The sequence below is a fragment of the Leptosomus discolor genome, chromosome 1 (assembly GCF_034619465.1).
Source record: "Leptosomus discolor isolate bLepDis1 chromosome 1, bLepDis1.hap2, whole genome shotgun sequence".
Taxonomy (NCBI): domain Eukaryota; kingdom Metazoa; phylum Chordata; class Aves; order Leptosomiformes; family Leptosomidae; genus Leptosomus; species Leptosomus discolor.
The window spans coordinates 34,020,337-34,042,407 of record NC_141391.1 but is presented as its reverse complement, the minus strand read 5'-3'; the positions used below and the strand labels follow the sequence as shown (position 1 = coordinate 34,042,407).

General features: G+C 45.9%; 1 protein-coding gene across 2 annotated transcripts in view; it reads left to right on the top strand.

The window, feature by feature from the left end:
* Window positions 1-4,401: 4,401 nt before the first annotated feature.
* DGKH (diacylglycerol kinase eta) overlaps window positions 4,402-22,071 on the top strand; it is a 161,503-nt gene continuing 143,833 nt past the window's right edge. For both annotated transcript variants that reach the window (XM_086481975.1, XM_086481976.1), the window contains exons 1-2: window positions 4,402-4,458; window positions 11,671-11,856. In XM_086481975.1, the coding sequence (XP_086338101.1) occupies window positions 4,402-4,458; window positions 11,671-11,856 (243 nt within the window). The remainder of the gene's footprint in view (window positions 4,459-11,670; window positions 11,857-22,071) is intronic.

Here is a 22,071-nt window from a genome sequence, read left to right as displayed (position 1 = left end):
TCCTAATACCCAATCTAAACCTCCACTTGTGCAACTTGAGGTCATTCCCTCTCATCTTGTCTCTTGTTACTTCAGAGAAGAGACCAACATCCACCTCACTGCAACCTCCTTTCAGGTAGTTGTACAGAGCGATAAGGTCTCCCTCCAGCCTCCTTTTCTCAAGGCTAAACAGCCCCAGTTCCCTCAGCTGCTCCTTATAAGACCTGTTCTCCAGACCCTTCACCAGCTTCATCGCCCTTCTCTGGACACGCTCCAGCAGCTCAATGTCTTTCTTGCGGTGAGGGCCCCAAAACTGCACTCAAAGTAGTGGGTTTCAAGGCAGCTATCAGGACTTTGCATATAAATGTTACTGAAAAAAATATACCTTTATTTTTAAAATGTTTTTCTTAAATCATTGTTACTTCAGTTCTATCTGAAGGGTTACCAGATTGAGGAGTACGTGTTTTGCTCTGCTTTTAATACATTTATTATTTTGATGACCCACTGTGGGTTATTACTAGCTGTCTGTCTGGTAGGAAATACCCAACTATCATGTCGATGAAATCCTACCTTCAGATGTTATGCAAAAGTATTTAACAGAAAAAAAAAAGGGCAACTGCAATGTTTACAATGAAGAGAATGAAGAACAGTGTTTCCTTGAAGAATTTATTCAGACTAGGCTTGCATACTATGTGCCAAGAAAAGAAGGAAGTTTCATGTTAGCATAAATTGATGAAAATTAGTGTATATTCTTTATGTGATATATGCTAAAGGCAATGCTGGTGGAAAAATACAGAAAAATGTAAAAAAGCTCATTCTTTTAATGTCTTTCTACCTTAAATTAGGAAAAAATGGGAAGTTCCTTTTTTTCCTCCCCAGGGAATGGAAATACTTAAAAGAGGTGGGGACTTTCTTGTGAATGTCTAAGCACAGTATTGGAATCAAAATCTGTATGTTTCAGTGTGTCAAATATATCCAAAATATTTTGTTTCGAAAAGGCAGGCATGTGTTACTATTTTCAACGCACTTCATGTAAAAAAAAAAAGTCAATAATGAAACATTTGCTTTGTGGATCCACTTTTCACTGAGTCATTAAGGGCAGGGAACAGAAGAGACGGGGACATGAGGCATCTTTGAACATAGTAGATAGAGCAGACTACCAAGAAATTCAACCCCAAATGTCTAGACGAAGTGGAAAAACTTGAAAAGAATAAAACCCCCAAACAATCCAAACAAACAACACTACTTGGAACCAAATCAAAAAATCAGAATGAAATGAAACCAACCCCCAGGCTGTGTTGGAGATGTTTTGATGCAGTTTGGTAGAGCAGCTAGAAGAATCCCTGTTTGTTCCCAAGCTGGTCCCGAAGACCTGCCTCTGATGATCTCTCAAGTCAATGTCCCCATCTTCTCAAGGGGACAGTTAGTCACTCCTTGTTTTAGCAGGCAGCTCCTCTACCCCTTGCTAACGAAGCTTATCCTTGCCTTGGGCCTGACTTCAGCTCCCTCGCCCCTCTGTAAACATGGCAGCATGCCCCTAAGCAAAAAAGAAAAAAAAAAATCCTGTGATTCTGACATCTGTCCTCAAATTCCATGTTGGCTTTGACAGAATTATGTTTTTTCAGCAAAATACTTCGCTCATGATTTTCAGCCAGTGCAGCCAAGCAGCACAGAGACATCGGTCTCAGCAGAAACTGCTCTTCAACCTGCTGAGCAGAGTTCACATGCAGGGAAATCGTATGGAGCCAGGCTCCTCAGCAAGGGCCGAAATCCACCTCCTTCACAGAAAGAAGCGAAAAATCAAATTTGGCATTCAGGAGCACAAAAGGGCAGAGCTGAGCTGAAGTTGCATTGCGCGGGTTTCACTTAGACCTAGTAGGATCTGCGCAGCAGCTAATGTCTGCCCTCCTTATCCAACAAGACCTTGAAACATACCTTCAACCTAAGTAGGTTGTTGTAATCTTCTGGGGCCTACACTAGCTTTCCACTTACGGAAACCAAACTTTGAACTCGAGGGGATGAAACGAGGTGAATGTCATTGCGTATCTAGTCACAGGGATAAGATTCAGGGCACGTGAAACAGAAAATGGGGCTGAAGGCACAGCAAGAATCTGAATTTCAGGGCAAAAGGGCACGTATAGCGCTTGAGCTGAAGAAGTAACTTCAAGTTGCTTAAAGTTCCTGTATATGAGTTTTCAGGTTTTGTGGTTCAGCAAGCAAGGAAATGTGAGGCGTTAGCATGACATGTATTTCATGGCAGGCTGCTTTTGCCACAAAGCCCCAGCATGGCCAAGGCTAAAGAGGCCAGATGTCGAGAGGTATAAACAACCATCATGTGAGATCCTCCGGTGCATCATGAGGAATGAAGGGAGCTGAGTAATCTTATTCTGACACTTGTTCTTAGTGTAAAGCCCTTTATAGTATGACATTCCTGAGCAGTATCTCACACTCTGGGGACAAAGGGAAGGAGACCAGACATCCTTGGACATCTGTGGCTCACCATCAGCTTTAGAAAGCTGCCTTCTAAAATGCAAAATGCTGTAAGTCATCTTGTTTGCTTCCTTCTGAGGTTACGGTCTCACCATCAAAGCAAGTTCATCAACAGACCGCTGATAAACTTTTTATCAACAAAAATAGTTCCTTTTTCTACTGCTGGAAGAAATGCAGCAATTTCGGTTCCTCAAATGAGATATAGTGCTGTGGCACTTCTTTGGGCCTGGTTTAGGGCTACACCATCTTAACTTAATGGGTTTTTTCTATAGGCTTAGTTAAATTCATAGATAAGGCTTCACCTTTTTTCAGCAATAGTGCTACTTTTTGTAAATTGCTGATGTACTTTGCAAAAGCCAGAGCTCCGGTGGCAGTGTGCCATTTTTTGGTATGAAAAAGCTTTAAAACATGAAGAAAAAAGAATACATCTTTAAAGAAAGCTGTCATAAATACAAATTCCTTTCTTCTTTCTTAAGAAATCAAACTCCTTTTCTGGAGTAGATGACCCAGAGATTACTTTTTGTAATCAAGCATGATAGCTGCAAATTCAAAAGGGCAGGCTGGAATGAAAAGGAATATAGAAAAACTGGGGTGAAGAACACAATTATTTTGGATGGCGACTGAACTTTGTTTTCCCGCTCTCTCTTCTAGTCCTCTTTCTCGCTCTTCTGCAACAACGGGGAGAAACAAATGAGTGAAAGTGTTGAGTTTGTAGGAGATACAACATCCACTTGAAGCGTCGTACTACATTGGCTGGTGTTCAAGGGTATGCTGGTAACTAGTAAACTGAGAAGACTGAAGTATACACACTGTGTATTAATAAAAGGCGTGATGGAGGGCTGAGGAATCCTGCTACTCCACACGGCGGGCGTGGTGGCCCTGGAAATGAAAGGCACCCTGTGTCACACACGGCCCACACGTCCGCGCTGTCTCTTCCACAGTGGCCATGCCGTGTCCCAGCTCCTGCTTGTCTAAAGCTACGTGTGGGACCACCCGCCGCCTCTGCAGGGGAAAGGGGCTGCTCAAAGGGCGCTAAAATGCGCGGTGCCGCCCTCCCACAGCCCCGGTGCGGGGGCGAAGGGCTGCCTCAGCACCGGGCTCCCGACCTCGACGCCTCCTGGCCCGCGGAGAGGGCTCGGCTCCGGACAGAGCGGTGCGAGGGGCAGGGCTGCGTGCCCCCCCCCCCCTCCCCCCCCCCGGGGCGGACACCCCAGCCCGGGCCCGTCGGGGCCGCAGACCCCGCTCTCCGCCCCCGCAACCAAGCCGGCAGGGCCGGGCCGGGCCGGGGCAGAGGGAAGGAAGCACAACCCCGGCGGGGCGTGAGCGGCTCCCGGCGCACGGAGGGGGCTTTCCCCGCCGGCGCCGCGGGCAATATCCTCGCCCGCCGGCCCGGCCGCCAAGCCGACAGCCGAAGCGGCTGTAAACCGGCTTACGCCCGAGGCGATTTGCCCCTAATCCGCTGGGCTCCCCGAGGCGGGGAAGGGGGGCGGTGTATGCACGGCGCCCGGGGAGCCCCCGGGGCGGCGCCGCGGGCGGGCGGGGGGCGGCGGGGGCGGGCTCGGCGCCGTGCACCGGAGGACACGGCGGCGGCGGCGGCGGTGGCGGCGATGTGAGCGGCGCGGCAGCTGCAGGCCGGCTCCCCCGGGAGCCGGGGCTGAGCCCGGTGGCCGTGGGAGGGAGAAGAGCCGGGCGGGGAGGGAGGTGGGGGCCTGGACGGGGCCGTGGGGGGGGGGGGGGGGGGGAGGTGGCGGGGTGGGCAGAAAAAGGGAGGAGCGGGGCCGGGGTTGGGGGGGGGGGGGAGGAAGAACGGCGCTGGGGAAGCGCTGCCAGGCGGAGGAGCGGCAGCGGCAGGAGGGAGGCGCAGCCCGGCGGAACCTGCTCCGCTGCCCGTCGGCGCTCTCCCCACGGAGGTAGGGGACCTGCTGCGGGGTGATGGAGGAGCATGGGTACCCTTCCTATAGCGCCCGCAGCCCTGCCTGGGAGGAACTGGTAGGTACACGCGTGCCTTGCAGCTGTACAGGCATTTCCCACCCTTTTTCCTGCCTGTATTGTTCAGCCAGGGGGTCGGGCTGAACATGCTTATCGGTGCCCCCCCCCCCCCGCCTTCCCTCTTCCCGACCCCGCTCCGCGCCAGAGCCCGGCCGCCGGCTCTCGTCGGGGGGGGGGAGGGGGGGGGCTTGCAGGGGGGGTTGGGGGCTGGGAGCCTTTCGCCCCCGCCGTGTCCAGCCATTTGCTGGCGGGCTCGTCCCTCGGGGGACGAGGAGTTCATTGCCCTTTCTGAGTTTCACTGCCCGGGTGGAAAGCCTGGGATTAGCACCGAGAGCCTTGCCTCCAACTTTGCCGGGGGGGTGGGGTGGGGGTGTGTGTTGGATGGTGATACCATTAGACGCCTCTTAGCAAAAGCAACGTGTCCAGCGTTGGGAGGCAGTTTCCAGAAAGAGACACTGTATTTTTTTTTTTTCCCCGTTTTTCTTCTGTAGCCAGGCTGGGAATCGCTGCCGTCGCGGCAGCAAAGCGGGCCGGGGCTGGGGTACCCCGCTGGCACCCTGCTTTGCGGGCTGCGGGGAAAGTGGGTGCCTTGCGGCTGCTGCGGAGGGAGGGGGGTGCCCAGAGCTGCGGTGCGGTGACTTTACAGTTTGTTTAAGCAACTCGGAGACCCTCCTTCCAACTGAAGGAAATCATGTCACCGGCATCCTCAGCAGGCGATAAAATCAGATTTCCCTTTTCAGGGCCGTCTGGTCCCGCTCTTGGGCTTTTCTCCATTGTGCAAACATACACACACACACACACACACATCAGGCAGGGAGGGCTAAAAATAGACTTTGGGTAGCTGCTTGGGAGATTTCAGGCTATCTGGGAGGTCAAGGCTAGGCTGTCTCTAGCCCTGAACTTGGTGAGGTGACGTGAAGCATGGACCCATGCCACTGCCAAGCTCCCCTTTAGATTGCTGTGCCGTGTTTTGCTAACTCGTTGTGTTGGTCCAAGACCCCTGGTTTTACTCATAAACCCAGTTTTGAAGAGCAGCAGGGGGAGAGCCACACTTTGCCTGGCTAGCGTGCTTGCTCCCAGGAAAGCAGCAGCCCAGCCCAGGAGATACCCACGGTGAACTAAGTTCACCCCCTTCCCTGTTGGGATGTGTAGCCCTCCCAGGTACATTTTTACCAGCCTCATTTTTGTTGTGAAGTTGAACATCCCCCTTCACTGCCCTCTGCAGTCCTCAAGCCCCAAAGCTGCTGCTGGAGATGCAGCTGTGATAAGGAAAACAGCTGTATGTGTGTTCCTGTAACATGGAGTTGACACCAAAAGGATCAGGCAAGGGAAACCCGAGATATTTGCCTGGAGAGACGAAGACATCGTGGGAGGAAGGTGGTGAAGCTGATTCCCGTGAATGCGTTATCCTATTAAACAGTGACATTTAAATTGGCTGCCGTCATCCAAAACTCAGCTGAAACTCGGGAGGCAGATGGATCGCAGCCCCTCCGCTTGGAAACACAGAGTCCTGGCTGAAGCATCCAAACCCATTTCCTTCTGTGCGCAGAGCTCAGATAAACAAGGAGCACATCTTTTTTTTTCCTCCATCTCCCCCTCCCCCAGTAAGTGCCAGGATTTGGGTCATGTTTATCATTTCATGGCCGCATTTGTTAAAGAGTACATCCATGAATGCAGTTTTAAGGTTAACCACTGCACTGATTTCCTTTACAAGACTAATTTCAGCTAAAGCACTCAATCCTTTACCTGGTAACCTGCTGGTAAAATACGTAGTCTTTGTGGCAAAAGCCACATCGCTCTTTGCTCAGAGCAGGCTTTTTATGATAATGGGGGCAAAGGGAGATTTAAGTGAAGAACTGCATGATGAAGGGGAAAAAAAAATTGCCCAGACCTCTCCCTCTCTCTCAAAATGCAGAAAAAGAGCAGTAGGATAGGGGAAACTATTTATTTCAGGTTTTTAATCTGTGCAAGTTAATTACCTATGCGAATTGTCAGAAGTCGTTGGGAAGTGCTGTTCCTATAACTGTTGTGAGAAACAAGTGATGGACATTAAATGGAGCCAGAACTTCCCTTTTGCCTGTCAGGGTTGGACTTGTTTGTGTGCAATTTCAAATTTCTATAAAATCCTTTCCTTAATTCACAGCTCACTTTTGAATGGGAAACCTCTTCCTGACTCCAGTTAAGAGTTGCATTAGACCCTCCATGATGGAGATAAATGAAAGTAACAGAAAACGTAAGGTTCATCCTGCATTCTTCCAAGAGAGATTTGTTGGCTTTGTACTCAAAATACACATATGTCTTACAGAGTTCTAGACCTGACTTTCATGTTTTATATGAGATCTGAGTCTTGACTTTACCTTTCCTTTGAAATGCATAGACGTGCCCTAACACATTTGTAAAGCAACTCTTTATTTTGATGACCTCCACTGGTTTACACCTTTTCACTCTGAAGCGTACAACATGTTTTTGTAACCTACAGGTTACAGGATTGCCTTGGCTACTCCTGAAAAAGCCACAAGCGATGTAGTCTCTTTAACAGTGGCATGCGTAGATTTTGTTGTATTTTGGCTTCCCCTTTGGTAAGTAAAGAAGCCAAGAAAGAATTAACATCCCTAACTCGATCTGCAGAGGGAGTTCAGACAGGCAGATCTGAAGTTAATTTGCTCAGTGTGGGGAGTGCAGTTAAAAACTATAGTTATCACTAACCACCAAAATTAGGAAAGACTCAATAAAATCTTTTAAATGTGATGAATAATGCATTGTTAACCTGACATATATAACTCTATTCATCCAGATCCCCTCAGAACAACTTTTTGACGTGGAGGAAAAAAAAGCAATACTCTTCAGTTTATAGATGCGAGAGTGACCTAGAGAAAAAGAGGTAAATATGCTTGTTATGAAGGGAATCAGTATTAGAGCTGGAATAATTTTATGTTCCTGGAATCAAATAATGCGCTAATCTGCTTTATAAACTATAATCTGCAGCGCAGCTAGAGTGAATGTGTATTTGGATTTTTTCCTACATTGCATATGCGTTTTAGTGACATATATTCTATTATTGGGACTGGATGTGGTCGAGGTAAAATGTTCTTACACTGCTCTCTCTTGCTGCATATACGTAGCCAGCACTTTGGGATTCTTTGAATATAAAGGGCAGATCATCAGCTGATACCAATTGCCGTTGCACAAATGATGTCAGCAAAGACTGTTTTGTATCAGTTGAGCATCTCCCTTTAAATGCCAAACTTTATGGTTTTCACCAGTCTTCCCTCGCTTCAGTTAGGAGATTTAAGGCAATTCCTAAGAAGCGTGAAATTGAATATGTTAAATGAAAGTCATAGCGCATGCGAATATTCTCTGTGTACTTAATGGCGGCATATAGCTCCATATTCTTCCAGAGCCTGACTCACAGAAGTTTAAGGGTGCCATTTGTACCACAGCATTCACAGGTGTATCCACTGAGCTAAATGTGCTATTCAGTATTTCTCATATTGAGTCTGACATCAATCACCTGGGAGAATTTCAGCTGTGAGATGAAGGGATAGAAGTCAAATTGAGTCTTGAGTCTCAGTCCTTATTGAGGCGAAGTTTCATGGCTATCTTAGGCAGCTTTACCTGGGTAAAGGCTGGAACTGGATCCTAATGATCTGTTAATGCCTCTGAAAAGAAGAACGAGTGGAAACTGTGAGATCTTAAAGCTGTCTGTGTGCATGGACAATGTATACGTTTGTAGAAAAAACTTTCTATGCTAACGTGAATGAGTAACTTGGGTACTTTCAACAACGCTCAACGCTTGCTTTCTCCATTTTGAAGAACTCTGTAAACATTAGGTGACTGTGGATTTTAGAGTCTGTAATTTCACAGATTCCACTGTGTACTTAGCAGAAACCATATTCTCATTGCACTGTACTTGCGGGACATTTCCTATCATTTGCAGATTTAGGTTATTATTACTAAAACCTTCACAATAAGTGACCTGAGAGAACATTCCTAGTACTTTTTTTTTTTCATAGCACTCTGAAGTTTATCACGATATGATGAAAGAGACTTGCATGGAGGTGAAAGGCTGGTGCATTCTCTCCTTGTAACCCAATTTTTGGAGGGATGAAGATCACAATGGGGTAGCCCACGCGAGGACGCATGATGCCCTCTGCATGGTGCAGAAAGGGTGCAGAAGCTGAAAGTGAACAGAAGCTGAAGAATTGTATTCATTGCCCATTTCACCTACAGATAGTCTTTTACCAGCTTTTATGTATTCGAGATGAAATCTAGTGAGGGAAATCTAAGCTGGTTATACAGATACCTGAGGAGATCTCCAGTTCCTCTTCTGGCATTGTAATAGCCACTGGATTTCACGGGAGCTGTCACATTTAAAAGCTAAATTATTAACTTGTTTCTATTTCTCCATCTAATAATGATGAAACAATGTATTTACATCCATTGCTAAATGGTCCAATGTTTTCTAAAATTCAAGACATGCTTTTAAATTAGCTTGTAGTGTAACCAGTTGTGAAAGCAGTTTAAAATCAAACCAGATTAGTCTCTTGCTCTGGAAGATACTGGTGCTGTGTGTTTATTATTCCAATTCTTCGGTGGAAGGCTGTTTTTGGAAATACACTTCAACCAACCTGCTGTTTTTAGGATCGAGGTCTAAATATGTAAGTAACAAGGAGGTGATGTTTTATTAAAAAAACCCCAAACACCCAAAGGTGCAAATTTGGGGTCATCAATAGAGTCAACTTCATGATCTCCCTGAGTTCAAATGCCGTGATCCAAAATTACCCACTTGAGTATACGCTGTCTTGTGTGCCTTTCCCCCTCACTGTCTTGTCTCTCCTTTTCAGTTGAATCGGAAAATACCTTGGAAACCTATTCTCCTTGGGTGAAATGTCTATTTGTAAACAATTTTGCACGTAACTTTGCACAGGATCCTAGTCCTGTGATACAAATACACAGCAGTCACATGCACCGGTATTTTGAATGCTTTTTTAGTGTGGGAACAAATCTAACAATAACTAGTGCTGTTCGCTATCACTCTTTAATTCAGTTGAATTAAATGGAGTTCATCAGTCATGCTGGTGTTCTGTTAGCACTCAGCGTTCCTCAAATCACAGTCGCAATTACATGTTAGCATTAATTAGCGAACTCTATCTTGTCCACTTGCAATGTCATTTACCTTCAAAAGACTGAAGGAATTGCAGTGAGATGTGTTCTGGTGTAATTTGCTACTCCTGAAATGAAGGCAGAGAAAGGAGGGTGGAAAGAACAAGTGTCCATAAACATTGCTCTTAACCTGTCTTTCTTCCTAGCCGCGGTCTAAATTAATTCACTGAAAGCAGTACATACTTGTGCTTGCCTAAGTTTGATCCCATGTTTTTGAAAAAGGAGAACTGCCTTTTAGGTAAGGAGTGAGGACAAGCCAGAATCGTCTCTTAGTTTCACAATTAGCCTGTAAAGAAAAGGGACTGTATGAGAACATCTATTTTGAGATGTGGTATTAATGGTAGGATTTAGGCCCTATTATTATTCTAATAGGGAATGTAGGTAATATGATCAAAATTCATTTAAAATATAGCTTAAGAGAAATTGTGACTTTTTTTTTTTAATGTCACTTTTGACAATTTTTAAAATACAACTTCATAGAAGTGATCCTACGTGGAGGAGGGTAGTGGAATCGCATTTGAAGTAACTGGTGCAGTAACACAGAACTAAGCCACAAGCCCTGCAAAGCTTTATGGAAACAATTTCCCCTACTGTGGATAAAAGTCGCAATAAAAGAAATGGGATACTCTGGGTTATATGAAATGAAGATCGCGGCAAGGTGTCTGCAGTGTAGGATAGCTTATACACCATGGGTTTCTTTTTGTTTCTCATTAACGGCTTTGTATTTAGGTACTGCGGCGTTGTATTAGCATATTAAGAGATGTCAGTTCCCTTTCTAGAAGTATAAATAGAATTGTGGGAATATAGAAGCCACAAGTATTGATTGCTTTCTTATGTTTAATCTGGTCCATGCAGCTAGGAGTTGTGTGTTTTATTTAGTATTGCTGTGATTTAAGTGCTTATTTTGAACACTGACTACATACAAGCCACAATAATTTCGAAGTCCCACAATGCAGAACATGTGGTGACATTTCGAGATCGTGTGAGCTGCCAGATCTGAGATTAAAAGGGAAAACTGACCCTTTCTTTCCCCCAAAGTAAAGGCTCCTCTTTTACAAAGGCAAAACCAAAAAGAGTAGTAAGAAAATTAAACTAATAGGAGAAAACAACTGGAAAGCAAGTACGTGCTTGCCAAAACTGCCCAACGCTTTGACGCTGAAGGATACCAGGGGACTGACTGGCCGGAGGCATCGATAAGGCACCCGTTGCACTAGATGCCGTCCATCCAGCCCCCAAAAAGCCATCCCAAGCGACGTCTCCCGGTCCCAAGGGAGAGCAACGCAGTCAGTCCTCAGCCGTGGGAAGGCCGAGTCTTCAGAGCCCGGCGGTTTCGCTGTGCTGCCGTGAAACGTTTAGGACTCGGCTTTCCAGGTTGCCGGTCACCCGGTGCTACGAACCAGCCGGCGGCGGGTGGCGGGGGTGCCCGGGCACCGCGGGGCCGCGCTCTGCCCGCGCCTCGTTCCGCCTCCCGAACCCCGCGGGACTCCGCTCACACAAGGACCCCGGGCAGGTGCGGGGGGCACCGGGGGCCCTCCCCGCTCGCCTTCACCTCTGTCGCCCCTCGGCCTCAGCCCGCCGCCTCGGCGCTCACCTGCGGCGCAGCCCCTCCCGCCCCTCGCCCCGAGCCGGCCCGGCCGGCGGGGCGGCACCGGCACCCGCCGCCGCTCGGCACCCGCCGCCGCTCGGCGCCCCCTGCAGCCGGCGGCTCCCTGGCGGCAGGGGCGCAGTGGGCCGGGCCCGTCCGCCCCGGCTCCGCCCGCCGGCGGGTGGCGGCGCCCCGGTCCCCTGCGAGCGGGGAGCGGCGCCCGCCGCGGCCGGGCCGGGCGGACGCGTGGCCTTTCCCCGTCAGAGGGGGGCGGCGGAAGATGGCGGCCGGGCGGTCCGCTCCGCTCCGCCAGCGCCCCGCTCCGTCCCCACCGCCTCCGTCCCCTCCCCCCCGCGCCGCCTCTTTCCCCACCCTCCCGCGCCGCCTCCTCGTCCTCCTCCCCGGGGAGGGGAGCGGCAGCGGCTGCCCTGGCTGAGCCGGGCTCGTGTGCTCTCTCTCGGCAGGAGTCCGGGAAGATGGCCGGGGCCGAGTCGGGGATGAGCGGCGCCGGGATCGCGCAGCAGCCCCAGCCCCAACCCCCGGCGGCGGCGGCAGGGCCGGCGGACGAGTCGTCGGACAGCGAAGGGGAGCACGAGGGCCCCCAGAAACTCATCCGGAAAGTGTCCACCTCGGGCCAGATCCGCAGCAAGGTAAGGGGCGCAGGAGCCGGTGAGCCCCGCTGCCTCTGGGGCAGATTTCTCCATCCCCATCTTTAAAGCGGGACCAGCCCGGAGCTGGGGGTGGCCGCTGCATCCCGCCCGCATCCCCGGGAGCGGCAGCGGGGCGGGAGGGGGGGGGGGGGGGGGGGCTGGTGGTGGTGGTGGTGAGGCAGCCGTGCCTCTTCCTTCCTTCCCGCTCCCCTCCTCCGCGTCCAGCTGTTGCGTCCACATCTGTCCCCGGCTGGCAGGAAGAGCCCCCCGGAGCGGCGAGGCTCCGCGGGGCTGGAGGGGAAGCCGTCTGCCCCGGCAGCCGCCCTGCCCTGCCCTGCCCTGCCTGGCGTCCTGGGTGTGGGGGAAGCGGCGGGCGGGCTGCCTCCCTGCGGCTCCTCTTCCTCGGCGGCGGGCACCGCTGCCGCGGGGATCCCGCCCTGCCTCTCCACAGCGCGGGCGGGCTGTTTCAGCGAGCCCTGCCTCACCACCCCCCCACCCCCCCCACCCCCCTCCTGTCTTCTTTCACCCCCGGTCCCGGGGGACCGCCGCCGTGCGGCGGGCAGGGCAGCCCGTGGTGGCACATCGGGCTCCCGTTTGGGAACGGGAGTGCCGCGAAGGAGTGAAACGCGGTTTCCAGTTCGAAAGGCACCTCGCGGGACAGAAGGAGTTCTGTACGCCCTGGCTGGTGGGGCTGGGTGCATACAGCAGCTGTCAGAATTTCAGGTGAATGCAGTTTTTTGGCTGGCTCGGGCTGCCGAAGTCACTCTGGCGGATTAACTTTTTGATGGATGGTGAATTTACATCGCATTTTTTTCCTGTAAAATGCACTTAAACAAGCGTGCCTTTAAAAGTATAGAAGTAATGAGACCTGACTCACTTTCTGTGTGGAAGGATCCAATGACTTTCTACAAAGCGTGGTCTGCATTCAGTGATGGGGTCTGCCCAAAACCCTGTTGGGGAGAGCTTATGAGTGTGATAACATCAAGATCAGGGTTTTTTACTGTAAGCGTTGGATTTGACAGGCAAAAGTAACTCCGTGCAGGCTCAGACAGATCACACTTACGTTTAGATTTCTACACAATAGGTCATGTGGTGTTGTTTCCTTTACAGAGCACCCATTAAAGTTAGTAAGGAGCTGTTTGTGGAGTCTTGTCGGGTTGGTGCTGTTCTTCCCTTGAGTTTCCGCTTCACACAGTGCCTCTGAAAGGCAGCCACCTTTAAACAGAAGGCATTGCTTGTGTTAAACAGTAGTGCTATCCCGTTAGGCGAGGTGGAAAGCAATTTTCTCCAGAAACCTCCTAAACACAACCTGTTGTCCCGTTTTATTGCTAAATGTTAATTTTGCATTTGCAGGTGTTAGGCCTGGCTGAAGGGTTACTATAGTGAATAATACACAACATTGTATTGCTCCGAAAACAGAGTCCTACACAAACTTTTACCTTTAACACCGCTTCTGTGTGGTGGGCTTCAAAATGTTTTAAAAGTGACAGGATATGATGCTTTGTTAGCTGTAGGGGTGTTAAGTGTATTCTAGGGTTTGCTGTCATAGAGGTTGATATTTGCGTAAGGAAAACACGCGGATTATGAACGTTATTGAAACAGGTTTGTGAGCATGAGATCCCTGCCCGTTCTCACCAACTGTTAGAGGTTGGTGGGATATTCTGGTTCTGAGGGCTGTGAATGAATGAAAAGCTGGGATCGCCTGAAGTTCTGAGACAGCTTTACAAGTGATGCTTTTGCTTATCGTGGTTTGTGTCTCAGTTCTGTTTCTGAAAATCAGATATATATAGGAAAAACTGCTGACATAATTGGACTTGTAACATGTTGTTTTACTGGTTGCAATTTACAGTAACCCAGAGTATAAACATCTTTCTTTCCATTTAATTAAAACAGATATATCTTTGTTAAAGATGAGACCCACATTAAATAATTCAGTAGCACTTTATTTTATAACTCACGATGCATTATTTAAAAGTAGCTATATTTAGACAGGCAACTCCCATTTAGTCTAAGGGTGTTGTACGTTTGCTGTTGTAGTAGTTGGTGATCAGTGGTTACATGAAACCACTAGAGCAAAGAACATCAGGGAGCTGCTCTTTTACCCAGCTAGTCCCTTTCATTCAAATTAGATTTGTTAAGCTTCGCTTACTCAGTGAATGTGTTTGTAGGCTAAGGTTTTAATTAAATGGATTGGGTTTGTCTTACAGCTAAGAATACACTTTTGAAAGAACCCAAAACATGTATATTACATTTATCATTGATGCTTGTGGGCCATTTAATCCTGTGCTATTTTTCTCTGGAGGTTGCTTATATACTTACTTCAAGCTTTTCAGCAACGTGGTATTGATTCCTTAGCTCAGAACTACACCCGAAAGTCTCTGCTGGTAATTGTTTTTATTTTAGTTAAGGAAGATGCTATTTTTAGATGTTTTGGTACAGTTGATCATTTGTGAAAGCTACCATATGGTGATACTTTGCAGATAGAATCATTCAGGAGTGGTTTTTTTTTAATGTGTGCGTAATAAGATTTAGCAAATGTATGTATAAAAGCAACCCCCTTTTGCTAGCACAAACATAAGCCTAAAGGTTTCTAACACCTGTGGTGCTCACAGGGAGTTTTTAAGCTTTGCCCTCTTCTTCCTAAATAAAGACAATTAATTATTTGGCTGAGGGCAGGGGGTGAAAAACAGAATGGGAAAATGAAAAGAAAGAATGCTGTTATTGGCAGATGTCATTACACTGAAGTTCATTGCTTGTTTGTGATACGCTAATCATATGCTCACAGCTCTACTCAGAAGTCTGTTGTCCAGTTTTACCATAGCTTGCCTGTGTCGAGTAACAACTTCCTCTGCAAACTACTCGCTTGATTTCAGTGGAACTACTTTTGCAGTAAATTGCTACGAGAAACGGATAAGTGATAGGGCCGGACATTTATGTAACTTGTATTACAGGTGTATTTTTAGTTTATACATACGTGTTCCTCACATTTTTAGGGTACTTTAAAGGTATGTCTGTGTCAAAATACAGCCATTATTAATTTCCCAAAACAGAAAACTTGAAGATCAACATGTTTTGGTGTCTGCAGACCTGAGGAGGAGAGAACCAAGTTGTGGTGCAAAGGACTAAGCTATTCTTTGGGCCAACACCTTTTTCGTACCTAGGAGCTGTTTGCTCAAGCTCCATACAGCAGCGCTGTAGCAGTACATGTCCTTAGGGGAGTCAGGACCAAAAGTAATAAGCACTTTTGTGAGATTAAAGCCAGCATCTTTAAACCCCATCCTGGAAGCTGTTGCATCTGTGGAGCTGGTATGTGTTCCCTGGAGGAAATGCAAGGGAATAAACAGGTGGCAGGTACCCTCTGAAGTTGAGCCAAAATCCTCAACAGAGGCATTGAAACAATTCTTGACTTCGTCATGTCTACCTACCGTTGCCCTCCACTCTGGGAGACCTGAATAATATGTAAAAAAGCATCTTGGTAAAAAACATTTTTGGAATATACATTTTGGTTTTATGAGGACTGTGGAAAACTAGTTAGACAGTTTTGAAGCAGTATCTATGATGATGTACTAACTGTTATACTGGGGGTTGAAGTTGTGGAGAGTTCTCAGTGCATCTTCGTTAAACCTGGCTTCTTAACTTTTAAAGGTGCTGGTTAAGGCAGGCAATGTCAGGGCCTTCCTTAAATGAAACAGATTACTTCAGTTCTTGGGGCTACAGCCTGAAAACTCTGTCTGTAATCAGCTGGCTTCTAGTTTCTTTGAAGTTAATCACTCCAGTGCCAATTACATTCCTGAAAAAGATGGTCTTGCTTCAGTTCTTTATAACTGGAACCTGTTGAGAAGGGAGGGTTCAAATTGGAGCTGACACTTTTTCTCTTCAAATTCTGCTCATCTTGGGGATGAGCACAAGATTAATAAATGAAATAGTCCCTGGATACTTGGAAGTAGAGTCGTCAGATGAGCACAGCTTTGGTTTCTACTCTTGTCTTGAGTATTCTCTGCTAAAAAGTGAATATGAAGAACAACACTTTCATCACTGACCTGGCTTCCTACTTTAATGGGACCATGTGCAGTTAATGGGAAAGCTCTGCTGGATACGTGTTTTGCTCTCAAATCTGTGATTGAGTATCTGGCCTGTGTTTATTTTTGGATGAAGCAGACATTCTGGAGCAGAAAGTATAAATCAGGAAATGCAAGAAAATACGGTGTATTGAGTGAGATAAATACACTTGTATCTGGGAAAATGCTTTCTTCCTCTCCTTCACCCCCAGTGGTTTTTGTTAATAAGGAAATTGCTGTAACATGGGGGATGTTCAGAAACACGAGTGTGTTATAATTAGTGAAGATGATACAGGGTTGTTTAGTTAAACGACAAGAGTTGTTACTAGAATTATCTGAGATCTTAATATATTTTTTTAGAGATCCTAAGTCATTATGGAGTAATAAAAATAAATTAATTAAATTCCCCACTGTGTTTTTATTGGCCTTAGTGGATAACACCAGCCATTTAGGAACCGAGCCTTCAAAAAGTTTCTAACCTTTTCCATATGGTGACATTTGACGGTGCCAAGTCCCAGTAGTCACTTCCTGTTTGTTTCTGGTATACATTTCTCTCTGGTTACCGTAGCTTGTAATTCACCTAAATGTAAAGTGCTGTGGTTCATATTGGCATTAGACTTCATGAACATCATTCTCTGCAATGTAATCTGCTTTTTCTAGCTTTGATAGTTCCTGATGTACTCAGCTAAGTAGTGGTTGATTCCTTTCTGGTTAAGGAAATGTGATTTTTATGTGCCAGAAGTTCTCAGGAAAATGCCACGATAGCAAAGTTAGGCCTAATGGGCATCCTTTATGTACATTAGGGTTGTCTGAATCTGCACGGCTTCAAAATGTGTTGTAGTTTGCAATTTATTCTGCAACTGCAGTAACATGTATAGTGTCACTAAACTTTATTGTGTTTACATAGCACGGGACAGAACTAAAACGACCAGTTGCACAGCAATTGTCCTCAAGTTCTTGGCACCTGGCAGTGTCCACAGAAGAGACTGAAGGGTGCTGCAGGATATCTGTCTTCATTATTTGTGTTTTTCATCATTTTCGCTCAGCAATTAAGTTAGTTGTACTGCATAGCCATTCTTATTAAAATGTTTCACCAACTTTTTTTTTTTTTCACAACTGTTGTAAAATCAATTTTGTTTGCAAATTTGAGTCCCTCCCCACATCCTGGGGACTTGAATCTATTTTTTTAGGTGAAATTGTCAGAATGAATTCATCAGTGCATGTTCCTGATACATTCAGATACACATGCTTATGCACAGAGCAATGTAGTTAAGGTTTCATATACATATATATACTTTCAGTTCTAGAGTATGCCTGGACGAAGCAAGCCAGTTTTTAGCGTGAAATGGCGTACAGTATTTGTTGCTTCTCATGCTTGCTGTATCTCTACATGAGCTTTCAAAAAAGGGTCCATTAATGGAAAATTTCAGCCCAAGACATGATAGTTTGGGGAGGTTAAAAATGCCTGAACACGCCATGTAGAAGCGAGCGGGGTTAGACTGGAAAGAGTTACGCTATTTAAGGCTCAGTGGGCATTACCACTCCAAATTCTGACACGTGTTTGTATAAAACTGAAACGAAGCCTGCTAAGGCATTTTAGTGATGCATGTATTGGCAAAGCTTAAATTGCTAGCTAAGTACCAGAACAGAGGAGCTTGTAACATTTTTCAGTAGATATTTGCAAGGAGGTCTTCAAAGAAAATGTGGCTTTTGGTATTTTTAATTTTTTTTTTTTTTCTTTCTAGAATCTTTAAAGGATTAATGCTGTTTTGTATTGAAAGATAACATGAATTGTACCTCCCCCCCCCCCCCCCCCCCCCCCCAGCCGGCTGGTGAGCTGTGAATGTGAAAAAAGACAAGATAATCACACTCTCATCTTTAATATAAGAGATTTTGATTGTTTTGTGTTTTGTTCCAAGGAGCTGGGGGAATGCTTTTCTGCCAAAAAGATCAGGTGAAACACATTGAGCTTATTGTGTATTTTAGAGAGAATTTCTGTTTTTTAAGAAGCACAGGAAGAAGCTAATTCAAGAATGAATGACAACTGGGAATCCCTTTCTGAGATGCCTTATCTTGTGAACTTCATACACACAGTCCCAAAGACACATAACAGCCGTGCCAGAGCCCAAGAAAGGACTATGCTATAGCTGGGTCTTTATCCATGTAAGGCTATATAGATAATTTGCGGATATTTTGAATTGTTTCCAGCAGTTACATCAGAATCCAAGACGCAAGACTGCTGTATGACTGCTGTGCAACTACTGTATGACTAGCTGGACTAGCCAAGTTAGTTTGGGTATCTGTAGCAGAATACATAGAATTACAATGATTTTGTAATTGAAGTAACGATCAAAAGAATAGACTTGTCTGGCTGTCACGAAGCGTTTATCTGAAGGGAAGTATCGAATCCTGTTGACTAGCTGAAGATGATAAAAGGTAGCTTAGACCAGTGTTCTTGCTCTGGAATGCTCTGAAAGGTTAATATTTTTTTTAAAAAACCAATGTTACTCTCATTTTCTTTGAACTCTGACCAACCATGCTTCTGGTAAGGGATCTGTAGAACAACTGACGTAATCTGGAGACCTCAAAATCTAAGTGCAGCAAGAAGATAATGTGCGTTTGTGTGTGGATTTATCGCAACTCAGAATACGGAGTTTTGGGTATAAAGTAGTGCTTCTGTAGTCATGCTGAGCTTCTGGATGTTTTCCTCTGATAGGGATAATTAAGGCATAGTTCGGTTGTCTTCTGAAGGTAGTTCAGTAGCTCACTTGCAGAGGAACCACAATATTTTATTCTGGTTGGTCATTAAGTTTTTGAGATTCTTTATAGTTAGTTGTAACATCGGTAGATGTGATGTTATAAAGTTATTGACAGCATGGCTAGCTTTGTTCATTTTTTTTTCAGTTTGATACTTTGGTAGCTGGACTTTGTCTTTTATGAAGAGAGAGAACTCTTTCTTTCACCTTAGTACGTGCTGCCTAATCATAGAATCACAGAATCACAGAATGGTTTGAGTTGGAAGGGACCTTAGAGATCACCCAGTTCCAACCCCCCTGCCATGGTCAGGGACACCTTCCACTAGACCAGGTTGCTCAAAGTGCCATCCAGCCTGGCCTTGAACACTTCCAGGGAGGGGGCCTTTTTACATTACTGTTTTATCCTTTCCCTTCGTGCCTCTAACAAGTAAGTTGCATTCTCCAAAATATTTTAAAAACCTTAGAACAGGCTGCTGAATAGCAGTGTGGTAACCACAGCTCTATTATACTAAATTCAAGCCACAACTCTCAATTTGCTAGCAATGGCAAAAAAAGCCTAGCTTGGGGGCATCCATAACTTACATCTTTCACATCATAATAAAAGGAAAGCTCATTCTTTCTTACTGTAAATACTGCATTTATCACAGCAAGCGAGCTTAATGCTGACCCCAAATAAATACTATTTCGTTGATATGCTAAAAATAAGACCACAGCATTAGATGCTATTTAAAATTAAATAAGAGATTTATTCTGGTAAAACATTTAAGCACATACTGAAACACTTCAGTTGTCCTGTACACTTTTATATGATTAATTACTTCTTAAAATTAAGCCAGCGCTTAAGTGCTCGTTGGATGTGGGCCATAAAAATTTCATACTCGAAGTCAGAATGTAGTTGACTTATAAAACTTCTACCGTGTAGGAATTATCCTGATATATTGCACAATTATGAAGAAAGAGCAAATAATTTTTTTTCCAGTTAAGTTTTTCGTTTGACTGATGTTCCTGTTTAGGAATATTTTACCGCTTAGATACTGAAAGCACAATAACAAAAACCTGAGCTATACTCCTGGGAGAGTTAACGTTATTGTAATGAATTTGGCAAGGTTTTATGCTTGATGAGAATTTATTTGTTTATTAGATGGCCAGGGTGATATTTGTGATGATCTGAACCATTAATTTCCTCGCCTTTAAACGTTTGGGGTTTGCAAATGGTGTGAGATCGCGCTACTGTGTTGTCACTTAGCAACCTTAATAGGGTTTTGAAGCCGGGTAGTAGCTTGTGGGTGGTGAGACTCCCTATGTATTTGCTGGGTGGGAAGCAACACGAGCCCCTGTGTGGGCAGCCGCTGGAAGGATGCGTGTCCAGCCCATGCCAGGGTCTTTCTAGATGTGCTCGCTGAGGAGAGCTGGCCATGCCCTTGGTGTCGTTTTGCACTTCTGGCATAGTTTCGTGCTGGGAAGATCTGCCGAGGTTTTTCATGCCTGCAGAGATTTAAGTGGATCTAAAGGGCTGTCATGCTGCTCTGGTCAGTTATGTCCTGTTGTGTGGTTGCTTAAATTTAGCAACTGAATTTGACTGGCTTCAGTTTGACAGCTGGTAGTCCTTAATGCCGGTTAGGTGCTCCGGAGCAAGAGGGAGGTCAGCGTCTTCCCAGCTCTTGGTGGGAAGGCTGGCTTGCTCTGGTTCAGCTAAGGATGTTGGAAAGGATCAGTGTGGCTAACCAGCGGTCCTGGCTGCCTGTCGGGCAGAAACTTCTTCCCTCCCTGTGCGCGCACTCTGTTGATAGTGAGGACGGGCACATACTTCTGTGTTTGTTTTAATGCTCCCATAGAGACATCTTGCTTCTTGTTCTCTCCCTCCTTCCCAGCCTGCTGCTGTCACAATTTCTTCATGAATTTGAGCTGAGAAAGGGTGACATCCTGTTTTCTTTCAGTCTGTGCCGCTGCAAGGTTTCTTCCAATAATACCCATAAAGAGAGGAGCTGCCCAAGACCAAAATTTTGTTGGGCATGGAGCCTGAGAGAGGGTACAGATATATGAGGTTGCTCCTCTGGATAGTTTCGCTCTGCACTGCCTCCTCTTTCAGTGGTAGTGATCAGTCTTGGGAGCAGATGGTTCACAGAGGAGCTATTGACTTGGAAACTAATGTACGCTTTTTGCTGATTCTTCAGCTATTATTGTCATTTTTTGCCTGATATCTTGGGGAGCTTCACATAAGTTACTCCATAGACAAACATTGATTTGCCTTAGCCTCAGAGGTCTGTTAAAGTGAAAAAAGAGATAGCGCAAAGGGTAAAAGGGGGGTTTGTGAGTCAAGGATCCCATCACTGAAAGAATATGGTGGTGTTCGTGGTGTAAACAGTGATTCTTTCTATTGTATATTAACTTGATATATTTATAACGTGGATTTTGCCTGGGAAGAATGTTGAGAGAACACAGGTCTGCGATGAGGAGCTAGTATAAGTGAGTTACTTGGATATGCAATGAAGAGCCGATGTTTCTGATTAAACCCAAGCTTTTAAGGAAATAAAAAATATTTTTATCGTTTACACAGCTTCTCATTACAGACAAAATAAACAGGAATAACCTTCAGAGCCATCTGTCTGATGTTGTTAAACTTGCTTTCTTGCCCCTGAGTGAGTTAACTTGTTTAAGCAAACTTTGCATATAACCTGGAAGTCTGCATTGTAATGCTTTTGTAGGGGGAAAACAGAATTTAAGAAAACTTCTTAATGTAGCATGTTGCTCAGTTGAGTGCATCGTGGGGTTTTTTTGGTTGTGAATGAAGGCTGGGCTAATACACAGGTTTATGTGCTGCTTCTTGCCTGCTTCTGGAAGCAGGCAAACTTTAGGAAGCAAAGAAGGTGCTTTTACCTGTACTGAGTCCACCGGTTATCATTTTGTAGAGAGAACATTTTGGCCAACGTGCCTCAAAACTATGTGCAGGCAGGATAAAATTTATACCTGAGACAGTTTACTGCTTAGGCTGGTGGTCTCCAACCTTCCCCGATCCACTGGCAAATAAGCTTTCAAAAATTCAAAGGCAACACAAGACCCTTACACAAGTTAGGGTCTGTGCTTGTATCCTGTCTACTAGATGACAAGCTTTTTTTCCTTGCCTTTCTTGGTGATTTTATAAAATACGTTTAAAAAAATACTTTGGGCTTCAGAGGGTTGTCAGATCTCTATCCATGCCCGGATGCTGCATCATAGAACTCTGTTCTGCTGCTTCTTTAGCATTTCAAAGGAAAAGAAGATCCTAATAAGTACGGAACTTCTGACGAGCTCTTGTCAAAAGCAAGCTATTAAATGTGCTGGCAATGTTGAGCTGTATGCTTAAAAACCCATCAGAGCTTTTGTGTATTATCTCATGTTACCTGGTGTTGCCAGGTAAATGC